At 41.6% G+C, this 12,740-nt stretch overlaps 1 protein-coding gene across 2 annotated transcripts in view; it reads right to left on the bottom strand.

Annotated features, from left to right (window-relative positions):
* Positions 1-12,740, bottom strand: part of lama4 (laminin, alpha 4) — a 110,902-nt gene that overhangs the window by 70,373 nt on the left and 27,789 nt on the right. For both annotated transcript variants that reach the window (XM_089021787.1, XM_089021786.1), the window contains exons 7-12: positions 10,869-11,049; positions 8,448-8,531; positions 8,213-8,364; positions 7,816-7,926; positions 3,646-3,757; positions 1,889-2,053 (exon numbers count right to left, since the gene is read on the bottom strand). In XM_089021787.1, the coding sequence (XP_088877913.1) occupies positions 1,889-2,053; positions 3,646-3,757; positions 7,816-7,926; positions 8,213-8,364; positions 8,448-8,531; positions 10,869-11,049 (805 nt within the window). The remainder of the gene's footprint in view (positions 1-1,888; positions 2,054-3,645; positions 3,758-7,815; positions 7,927-8,212; positions 8,365-8,447; positions 8,532-10,868; positions 11,050-12,740) is intronic.

The raw sequence follows: 12,740 nt of genomic DNA, 5'->3' as shown, positions 1-12,740 counted from the left end.
AATCATTATAAACTCTCAATTCAGATTTACTGCCAGCAATGCGAACCAAACTCTGACTTCGGTCGTATAGGGACCAAACATGCCGTATCAATGCTTCCTGTGCCCCATAATCCTGAAGCACCCTCCACAGAACTCCCTGAGGGACATGGTCAAATGCCTTCCCCAAGTCCAAAAAGCACATGTCCACTGGTTGGGCGAATTCCCATGAACTCTCAAATACCCTGCTAAGGGTGGAGAGCTGGTCCACTGTTCCATGGCCGGGACAAAAACCACACTGCTCCTTTTCAATCTGAGGCTTGACTTCCTGATGGTCCCTCTCTTCTAGAACCCCTGAATAGACCTTACCAGGGTGGCTGAGGAGTTGAAATACACCCTCTGGTCCCCCTTTTTTAAAAGACGAAACACCACCCCAGACTCCTAATTCAGAGCATGCTCCCCGATGCCCACGTGATGTCGCAGAGGCGTGTCAACCAAGACAGCCCCGCAACATCCAGAGCCTCGAGGGACTCCGGGTGGTCTCATCGAGGAGCCATCGAGGAGCTTTTTATCCACATTGGTGACTCTTCCTCCGAGGAATCTGGGTTGGTAAAGTTGAGGATTTCTTCGAAGTACTCTGACCACCGGCTCACAACGTCCCGAGTCGGAGTCAGTAGTAGCACCCCATCCTCACTGTAGATAGTGTTAGTGGAGCACTGCTTTCCCCTTCCGAGATGCAAGATGGTGGACCAGAATTTCCTCGAAGCCGTCCGGAAGTCATCTTCCATGGCCTCACCGAACTCTTCCCATGCCCGAGTTTTTACCTCGGCGGCCACCTAAGCCACATTCCGTTTGGCTAATCAATACCTGTCAACTGTCTACGGGGTCCCACAGGCCATAAAGACCCAATTGGACTCCTTCAGCCTGACGGCATCTCTTACTGCTGGTGTCCATCAGCGAGTACGGGGGTTGACGCCACGACAGTCACTAACCACCTTACGGCCACAACTCCGACAGAGAGAGACCTCAGTGACTTGCGTCCGGGCAATTGAAACACGGTTCCATTTATATTTGTCGTCCTGAGGGGCCTTCTGAGCCCTGCTTTGTCCTCCCCAAATATGAAACACGTCATACAATAGACAAGACAAACAGTTGCATTACGCAATTGAAAAACAATAGACAAGGACAAATAAATCACTTACAACTACAAATTTGCTGGCTAGAAGTCCACAAGAACACGATGGGAGTCTGGAAACTGTGTATTAATGGGTCCATGTCGAACAAATTTTTGGCGAATGTTTCAGTTTTTTGTTTTCTTTTTTCAAAATCAGTTTAGTCGCTTAAACCTGGGATCTCGGTCTTACAGTCATGACCCATAGCTCATGACCTAAGGTGAGTGTAGAAATGTCTCGACTAGTAAATCAAGAGCTTCACCAAGGGACAATTTAGAGCAGGGGTGTCAAAGTCATTTTTTTGCCGCGGGCCACATTGTAGTTATGGTTTCCTCTCGAGGGCCATTATGAATTTGGGGAACCCATTAGAATGTTTAAATCCTTTCAAATATTACATATAGAGCACACAGCAAATTAATGAATAAGTCAAGAATAATGACTTTTATTGTGGTCGACATCCAAAAATATGAAATTTTGGCTCAGATTTTAGCAATCATCATGGAATTTAACAAGTTTGATTTGCTTTCGCGGGCTGAAAAAAATGATGTGGCGGGCCGGATTTCGCCCGCGGGCCTTGACTTTGACACCTGTGATTTAGAGAGTTCCATTAATTCGCTATGCATGTTTTTGGAATGTGGGAAGAAACCAGGCCAACCGGAGAAAACCCACACATGCACATATGTAATGATTAGGAGCACATATATCATGATTCGGAGCACGTTGTTCCCAACTATACTTACAGTCGTGAGCTTCTGTTGACTCCTCAATGGTTATAGGGCCTTGTGTGGACAAATCAAGATTCCTCATGTTGCTTAGAGTACTTATTGCTTCGTCTGTGTTTCTCTTGATGACCTCAGGGTCCGCTTCCTGGTAAACACTATACAGCGCCCATTCATGGATCATTTCTGCCGACATTAACAAAAGTATCAATTACATGCGCAGATTCGAGAGGGGAAGCGTAAACCATGGTAAAATAACTAAATAACTAACTAAATAAATAAATAATATGGATGACCAAATAGTTAAAGGACAACAGACAACTCCCGACATAGTTGCGTCCATAACTTGTAAAATCTCTTCAAATGACTTCTAATGACGCATTTAAAAAAGATTCCACCGCATATAGCTACAGTAAAGTCTCGTTATATCGATATTCAAGGGAGTCCGAAAAAATATCGATATAACCGGGACTATCGATATATCCGACCCTGTTTGCATGTAATTTTCTCCGTGCGTGCATAGAAATAGTATCGATATAACCGGGACTATCGATATATCCGATATCGATATAACGAGACTTTACTGTATTTTATTTTTTGAAATTTGCGCTGAATATTCAAGGGGTCTTGTTTTTCAGTTGATAAAAATGTCGTAAGTGACAAATCTTTCGGAACCTCCTGAGGCAGGCAGGTTGTACACTCATAAACATATATCAAATATAAGAAAAAACAGACTTCCTTTTATATCAAAATGTTTTGTCAGTGTCTTCTCATGATAAATCACAGTGACTTATCATGTCAACACGCCACCATCTTAAAAGAAGGCTCATTCTAGTGGTTGGAGACTTCCAGAAAAGTCCAGAAGCAAATCCCTTTGATATCTATTTGCTATCTATTTGCTATCTATTAGCTGGCTAGTTATGTATTAGCTGGCTAGCTATATATTAGCTATCTATTTGCTATCTATTAGCTGGCTAGTTATGTATTAGCTGGCTAGCTATATATTAGCTATCTATTAGCTATCTTGCTAGCTGGCTCGCTATCTATTAGCTGTCTAGCTCTATGGCTGGATGGCTACCTATCTGCTAACTAGCTAGCTTTCTGTCTATTTGAGTTACTTCCGGGTTGAGTAAACGCTGGCGCGTGTGGCTGCCGCTGCTCACCCACAGAAAAACTTACCCTGTGACTGTAAAGTGACCTTACGAGTTTTGAAAGGCGCTTATAAATGAAATGTATAATGATGATGATGACGTGTTTTGTTTGGGTCTCTGTACAGTATCATTTTCAAGTTTTTCTGTGGGTGAGCAGCGACAGCCAGACGTGCCAGCGTTCACTCAACCCGGAAGTAACACACACACACACACACACACACACACACACACACACACACACACACACACACACACACACACACACACACACACACACATACACACACACACACACACACACATAAACACACACGCACACACACACACACGCACAAACACACACACACGCATACACACGCACACACACCCACGCACACTCACGCACACACACACACACGCGCACGCACACACACACACACACACACACACACACACACACACACACACACACACACACACACACACACACACACACACACACACACACACATTATCTTATCTTAACTTGTCTTGTCTAGTCTTATCTACTACAATGCCAAACTTCAGTCTTAAATTGAGGTTCATATTATGTGGATCAATGTGTGGTGCAACAACTCCAGATGTATTTGTGGTATTTCAATCAAGTACCTTCAATGCGAATGTTGAGATCGGTGAGGTTTTTGATGAAATATTCCGCATGCATTAAGTTTTGTACTGTATTTTCATCAAGTTGGTTCCCCAGACTCTTTGCCGTCTTTTCCTATCAATTGAAACACAATGTTGAACATACAATCAATTCCGTGTTGGTAATGGAACAGTCCACGTAATCCTTCAAAATAAAACCCCCAACAAAACTCACACTCACACCGAGAGACAATTTGGGATGTCCAATCAGTCTGCTATGCATGATATATATATATATCATGCATAGCATGATATATCATATATATCATCATATATATATATATATATATCATATATATATATATATATATATATATATATATATATATATATATATAAAATAAAATGTTATAAGTTGATTTTGCTGGCCAGCTTAGGGAATAAGAATATATAAAATGGTTGCCCGCAAGGTTACAATGGAATTATAAGCGATGATGATTGCTGAATCATTAGATAGGGATGTTTTTAATTGTATAAAATGACAGAATTATTGACGTCTAGATTCAGCTAAACTTTGTTTTGTATATGGCTCTTATGATGCCTCTTATCAAGGTTTTTGTCAGCACAAAACTTCAAAGAGGGGTTTAACACCCGGAGGCAATTCTGGGGCCCCCACCATATTCCACTGTGTTGAACTCTCGTAAATGACAGTTCAATTGGAAAAAGTAAATAAAATAGTCAGGGAAATTAGGCTAAATGACAGGAACATTTATCTCGAATTGGATGGAATTGGCAATTCAGAATTAGAAAGCCTTTAGTAGTCCCACAATGGGAAAATTGGCAAGGTAAATGTGACTACATTCGCTGGTGATTAATTACTACTATCTACTTTTTTCACCAGTAGATGTCGTGGAACTTTTCATAAAAGAAAAGTTTATAGATTTATTAAAATAATGATCATGACATGATCATTGCACTTGTTTTGACCTGACAATTGTCTTCCCCCTGAAGTCAATGAACAGATGATTTGATTCATACACGATATACATATTGAATTTGATGATAACAAATTGGACAAGGTTGATTTGCAAAATATGATGACTATTTTTTTTCATTATGCTTTTTATGCAGATAATGTGAACCGTAACAATTCGCAAACAGAGCTAGGATGGTGTTTGAGAAATTATTCAATTTGCAGGATGAATTGATGAACTGTGAGATGCACAATCCATTTGCATCCACCCATCCTTTGATTTTCTCGGCGCAGACGTTGCTGAATCACAGTTGTAGCATCCAAACTGCATTTTGATTCTTGACGTCTTTGGAAAAGAAATTTAATCCCTGTTTCAATTGTCATAGGAGATCCGACACGAGAACCCGCAACGGCTGGTGTAATGCACCTGCACATCTCGAGTTTGGCACACCCAGCTGATGATTTGGGATCGATGACAAAGCCCCTTTTGATAATAGTCTAGGTTTCCAAAAGTAGTTTTTGCCATTTATTCAAATGCACGACAATTTTTAATTTGCACAGATTTTTTCCGCTGAAATTTTCAGACACATTTTTTTCATGCTATACATTCAGAATGCTGTTAAAATATTTCTCATCCAACCATCCAACCAACGACGAATTGTGACAATTAGGCTTGATCGAACGAAAAATAATCAACGTTGGAGATGCGATGGCGGAAATCCAACGTTTATTAAGACAGCCGCAAATGCTAAAATATCTTCTGGCTGCCTTTGCGTACAGTGATGACATTTGTAATTTCAAAAGTAGTTTATAGTTACGACTAAAATGGCGGGGTACCCTGTTGCGATTGATTTGATTACGAATTATTATTATTATGAATTGAATGCAGTGCACATTGACGTAATTGACTGCAGTGCACATTGGGGGAATTTCACGCTGTTCAGGTTGGTAAGAGTGAAATTGGCAGATGAGTTAAGTGGCCACCGGTGTCAGTTGGGGATTCAGGCGGAATCAGATATTATATTGTATAGGGTTTCCCCGCTAACCAGCTTCTTTCAGAATTGGGAGAAGGTGATTCTTCAGAAGGGAAGAACTCCTGGGGATACCATGCCAGGGTGAGCGGAGATGAAACTGGTTTGCGCGGATGCATGTCCTATGCAGAAGCGAAACTGACTGTCAATGTAAATAATGTATGTAATGCAATGTAAATTTCTCCACTGTGAGACTAATAAAGGCATATCCAATCCAATCCAATCCAACTGGTGGCCTCCGACTGAATGACAAAAGGCGAGTATGATGACCATTTGCGCAGATTGCCATGATATTTGCTGACCATGTCAACTCGTGCTAAAGAATTGTAGAAGGCTGTCCTCCACCCAAACGATGTGGCGACATGCAAATGTCTACCCCGCACAAAATTTGCAAATATGATTTGCTTGGGTGCCAGCAGAGGAGTAACAGCAGGAGAAGCTGTGCTCAACGTACAAAATTTTCATGGTACACGCCATATGAATTGGTTCCCATGCAGGTGTTGAGAGACATGCCAAAATTTGGCCTCCAAAATTTTGGAACAATGATTGACAAATGGTTTTATACAAATTGATAATCTGTGCAATGTCAAAGATGGATCGTGTTTTCCACGTAAACACGTTCCTAGTTGGCAAATTGAGAGTTTTCGTGTCTCAACTGGGGGGAGTGACAATAGCTCAGATCCCCATTCCCAAAATTTTCACTTTTGGTAATGAGTGATGTTGGCTGCAATGTCATTCCCCAAGAAAGTTGTGTCCTCCAGAAATGCAGACTCACTAACCACTAACATGTACTAAACAACTAACATCTAACAATGATTTACTGCCATTTCCGTGAGAGAATGCATTGCAGAGCCTAAACAATGAGACAGACTTAGGAAAGAAACGCCAAGAAAGTGTGATGTGTAGAATGAAACCATCCTGTCGACATGTGACCTGCCACAATCTTCTTCTGTTCTACACATGACGGAGCTGCGGTCTGAAGAGAATGACCATGGGCCACACCAACGTGGGATGGACCGGTTGCGGAGCTGCTAGCCATCTTAGCAGCCACAAGCTTCATCTGGATTCGCGAGGACATCGTTCGTCAAGAAGATTCCCGATGCACGTCACTGGAGCCGCGTCGACAGATCACACCCTTTTCCCAGTCACCAGCTCATCCGTATCATACCCTGGGGCCTGCTTGCGACAAATGCTACAAACAATTTCGTTCCCCGTCGTCGTCCTGGTGATCACCGTCCAGGATGCCATGAAGATTTGACTGTTGTAGCGAATGACATGACTTGATTTGAGTTTGTTTCCATTGTGATTGTTTTATTTTGTGATTTTTTGTCTTTTTTTCTTTCTTCTTTCTTCTTCTCCTCCACCGATGTTAGATATGTTCGACAGCGGGGAGATGTTGGGGTAATTCGCTATACGAACATCTTTTTGCATCATTTCGTTCTAGTTTGGACTTCCTGATACATCATCCAGCCATTGTGTACTGCTGCACAATGACTTATCTTTCATTGTCCAGCTTTGGAAGGTCTTCTCTGCTGTTAGAACCCTGCCACTGAGCGTACACTTATGCAGGTTGTATTGCGAATAGCTTGTTCATCCGTCTGTCTTAATTCTCTTTCATGTACCTCTTTCAGCGACTGGACAAGGCTTGAAGCCTAAGCTTGACTGCTTCGAGTGCTTAAGGTATGGTCATCTAGATGACGCTCTTCGGTATTGGCCTTTTCATCACACCTTTCTGGCCCTCCATCAATTGACTCACATCCTTCCGAGCCGCCTTGATCTTCGCCTCCAAATGTCATTTTCATTGCTCCCATGGTTACTCTTATAACCAAGCTTCTCGAGGATCATTGATACTGAAGCATATATATAACACCCATACACACACACACACACGCACACACACGCACACACACACACACACACACACACACACACACACACACACACACACACGCACGCACGCACACACACACACACACACACACACACACACACACACACACACACACACACGCACACTCACGCATGCACGCACACACACACATGCACACACACACACACACACACACACACACACACACACACACACACACACACACACACACACACACACACACACACACACACACACACACACACACACACACACACACACAGTCATTTCTGATTATATTGAAGTAAAACTTCACTGACCGATTCACCGAGTTTTTTTAAGTATGATACAATATCTTGTGTGGAGTCTTCCACTCCCCTGTTCTCTGTTTTTATTTCAGACAGTTTATTTCTCCAAGCATGAAACTGATTCTGAAACACACAAATAAATACAGTTAAAAATCATTCACAATTATATATATATATATATATATATATATATATATATATATATATATATATATATATATCTATATATATCTCTATATATATATATATATATATATCTCTCTCTCTCTCTCTCTCTCTCTCTCTCTCTCTCTCTCTCTCTCTCTCTCTCTCTCTCTATCTCTCTATATATATATATATATATATATCTATATATATATATATATATATATATATATATATATATATATATATATATATCTTTATGTACCTGTAGGTGTTGAGCCGTGTAGTTATAGTATTTGACTCTGTCATTAACAGCAGCCCCAGTCGAAATGTTCAACACTCCAACCCTCAAATCGTCCAGTGTTTTGTTGGACAGTCGCAGGTCTCTGATAACATGCCAAATACATTCATCACAACCTGCAAAGAATTGACAAGTGCTTGATCAGGATCAAAACCGGTTATGGTGTTGTTGATTTGCTACTGGAATTCATTCATCTTACTGATATTGCATAGGTTAACCGTTGCAGGCTCTGGTAGGCACTCTCCTGTTTGCATATCGCAATGACCGCTCTCACAGTCACACTCTGTAGAACAACATAAACACGCATTCCATATTATACTGCACAGCTTTATAGCTTTTGGCTCAAAGACAGGGAATTTCCGAGAGCTCTTGGCAATTGGAGCAGGGGCGCGACGGATCTCTTAAATTTGCTTCTGGCTGGCTGAGAGGTACAGTGATACCTTGGCTTACAAACGTAATTGGTTCCCAGACAGAGTGTGTAAGGCGAAAAGTGTGTACCCCAAAAAATAATTTCCCATAAGAAACCATTAAAATGAGAATAATCCGTTCCCAGGTCCCCATAAAACATAATTTTCTACTTTCTAATTTTCTAAACCTTAAAACCACACAATATACCTTATTTTATGTATAATAAATGTGCTATGGTATTATAATTAAAGAAATAAACTGTACAATATAATAAAGTCGTTTCACAAAGGTAAATCTTTGTGATGGTCATTGATGGCTTGATGGAATGGAGTGGCCAGTTTCATCAGCATTAAACACTTGATGAGGAACGTCTGCTTTCCCCATCTTAAGGAATGATCCCTTGTAGGTGCTTTCTCAGTGATAATTGTATGGAGTTCCTCATCAATTGTGTTCTTTTTAGCTGGGTTGATAGCTTTTTGCATCAAGTGTACAGATGGCTTTTGCGGGTTGTTTGTGGAGCCTGATTGATGGGATATTTTAACCTTGCAGTCTACACTCTGACTTTGAACTATCAAAGTTGAAACTCCCTCACTGTCGTCTGCCTGTCTCTTTAATGTTTAAACCACCCCCTCACTGCTGCGTTCTTGACCAATCACATGCCTTTAAGTAAAGACTGGGGGCGGGGAATAGAGGACAAAAACAGTCGGCTGCCATTTTGTCATTAGAAGAACCAGCTCGATCGTTAACAACACATCACTCCTTGAGGCAGCTCCGTGTACAAAAAAAGTTTGTATGCCAAGGTAAAACTTTCATAAATTTAACGTTCGTCAACCGAAATGTTCGTAAGCCAAGGGGTTCGTAAATCGAGGCATCACTGTATATGATTACTGTATGTTTCCAATACTGTGTGCATTTTTTGGCACGTAGAAAAATTCAAGAGCTCAGAATTGAAGAAACATAACAGAAAATAAGTATGTTCAGTGCTGTGTAACACTACAGCAAATTGACTATAAATACATATACAGTGGTACCTCGGTTCTCGAACGCCTCACAGTTCGAACACATCGGAGTTCGAACTAAATATTCGAGATATTCTTGCTTCGCCGTTCGAACACCAATCGGTGTTTGAGCGGCAATACGACGCGTGAGTGTGTACGCGAGGGTGGGGTCCTGAGCGGCGTACGGGTGTATCGCTCTCTCCGTGACCAACTGTTGTCGCTTGCGGACGTGCTGCGTTTTGCTCTAGCGTTTAATATAGGTGTACGAAGAGTTTTAGCCCCTCGTCCCCTACAGTGACAAAAGAAAAGTACTGCGTACAACTATTGCATTTAAGAAAGAAATAATCGCAAAATATGAAGGAGGTGTGCGAGTGTCTGATCTGGCTAGGGAATACAGCATGGCAAAATCTACGATCAGTACGATATTAAAGAATAAGGAGGCTGTGAAATCTAGTGATGTGACTGTGGGAGTGAGAGCAAGTGTCATTGGATAGATATTTTAAGAGAAAAGAACATCCTGTAGCCGAGTCATCCGTAGCTGTCACGTTCCGAGCGAGAGTGACGGCAGCTGAATCGTCGGAACATAGTGGAATGTTTGGGATCCCAAAGCAGACACGTACTACCCAAGCAGGGTAGTACGTACGTCACAAAATAAAAGAAAACACAGCGAGTAAGAAGGCAGGGGGTGATCCGACCCGCTTACTACGGCAAAAAGCAAATGGCACACGAGGGTGCAAAATTACACAAACCCGGAAGATGACATGAATTTACGGGACGCAGGGAAAATACCTCGGACCGGATACACGCGCATATCGAAGGAAGAGTCCAGGTACGGTGGCGAGTTGAGTCAATCATCCGGCATTGGCGAGGTGATCGCGAACCATATAAATGCCCCGTGTCCGTGATTAGAAAATTGACAGCAGGTGGAGAACGGCACCCCCCCCCCACCCCCTACCCCACCCCCCCTCGCTGTTAACTCGCAAGTGACAGGAGCAAAGAGATGGTTTTGGTGCTCTTTGGAACGAATTATGGGCCGAGGTATCACTGTAATGCTAAAATGGTGGAAAAACATTTCTGCATGTACTGGGGAGTTGAGATTATTTAGAGCAGGAAACATTTCGTACATATGATGGACTGGCTGCAGATGTTACAAGACCGTTTTCACAAGAGAAATTGAGAACACTTGCATGCTCCGTCATCTTTTGACAACTTACTTTTGCAGCCAGACACACTATAGTCCCAAAAGCCTGGGAGGCACCTCTCACAGTAACGACCTCCGGCACCCGGGCGGCACAAACAGCTGTGAGTGAGAGAGTGGCAGGTGGGACGAAGAGAAGCTGGCCTGCATTCACAACTTTGACACCCTTGGCAGCTGGAGAAACCTGAGTAACCCTCCTGAATTACAAGTACAAAACAAAACAATGTTAACCTTTTACCAGTTTTGATAACAGAAAAAGAAATTAAAGACGATTAAAGTTAGAATTCCGAGATAAAAGTGAGTCTCTCGCCAAATTCATTTATTTTTTCTTCGTTTGCCTTAAAGGCAAACCGACATCTCCGGACAAGTTGTGTCCATAATTTGTAAAATCGCTTCAAATGTCTTCTACTGAGTGTATTTTACAAAGATTCCACCGCATATAGCTATATTTTACGTTTTAAGACTTGCTCTGAATATTCCGGAAGTCTTGTCTTTGAGTTGGTGACGAGTCCTCACGTCATGTCACAGAAGGAACGCCCCTGAGCGAGAAAGGACATACCTTGCATCACCTCAATGCATTTTGCGGTACTTTGTTTTGTCTGAAAACTTGTTGATCCGTGTAATGGTGAAATTAGTAGGAAAACACATAAATAACGCAAAGGTGAATCGTTGTATGTTACACCGAGACAACTATTAGATATTCGCTGACAAAAATTCCAAGGTGAAAAATCAACCAATTTCCAACGGAGCTCTGGTGCCATCTTCTGCATTTTCTGTGACGCTACACATCAGTCTTGATCCCTCAAAATGACCCGGAAGACTTTCTTTAATTGATTGCAAACATTTATACTTTCCTCTTCAGAACTATTTCAATCATATTCATAACTGGATGCGTAACAAAAAAGCATATTCTCCGAATCTGAAGCCATTGTTTTGAGTCTCGAGCAATGCAAGACGTCTTGGCGTGACATCACGAACTGGGGGTGAGACTTTCTGAAAATGCCCAATTCGCAGCTCAATTTTTTGCAGATTTTGGACACTTTAAGTCATTTTTATTGGTGTTTTGCATTTGACTAAAAATATCAGCCTGCGTGTTTTGGGTATTTTAGATGCTATAAAACGTTTTTCTGATGTCAGTTAGGAAACAAAAAAAGTGATGTCGGTTGTCCTGTAGAGAACAACCGACGTCTCCGGACAAGTTGTGTCCATAATTTGTAAAATCACTTCAAATGACTTCTACTGAGCGTATTTTACAAAGATTCCACTGCATATAGCTATATTTTACATTTAAAGACTCACACTGAGTATTCAGTAAGTCTTGTTTTTGACACCCCTGACCAAGAAAGCGACACACAATTCATTTTGGGTACTTTGTTTGGTCTGAAAACTTTGTGTTGATATGTGTTGTTGGCGAAATTAGAAGGAAAACACATAAATAACGCGATGGTGAATCGTTGTGTGTTGCACCAAGAATACTATTTGATACTCGTTGACACATATTCCCAGCAGACAAATTAGCCCATTTCCAACAAAGCTTGGGCGCCATCTTGTGCATTTTCCGGGATGCTCATTGGAGTCCTGACGGCTCGAATTGATACGGGATGACTTCTTTAATCGATTGCAAACATTTATGCTTTCCTCTTCAGAACTATTTGAATCATATTCATAACTGGATGAGTAACAAGAAAGCATCTTCTCCGAATCTGAAGCCATTGTTTTGATTCTAGAGCAAGGCAAGATGTACTGGCGTGACGTCACGATTAAGGGGGCGAGACCTTCTGAAACTCTGCATTTTCGAGGTCATTTTGAAGTAGTTTTGGGACACTTTGAGTCATTTTTATTGGTTGTTTTGCATTTGACTAATAATATCGGCCAACATGTTTTGGGT

Source organism: Hippocampus bargibanti, linkage group LG19, assembly GCF_051943395.1.
Source record: "Hippocampus bargibanti isolate YZ-2025 linkage group LG19, ASM5194339v1, whole genome shotgun sequence".
Classification (NCBI taxonomy): domain Eukaryota; kingdom Metazoa; phylum Chordata; class Actinopteri; order Syngnathiformes; family Syngnathidae; genus Hippocampus; species Hippocampus bargibanti.
This window is presented reverse-complemented; position numbering and strand designations above follow the sequence as displayed.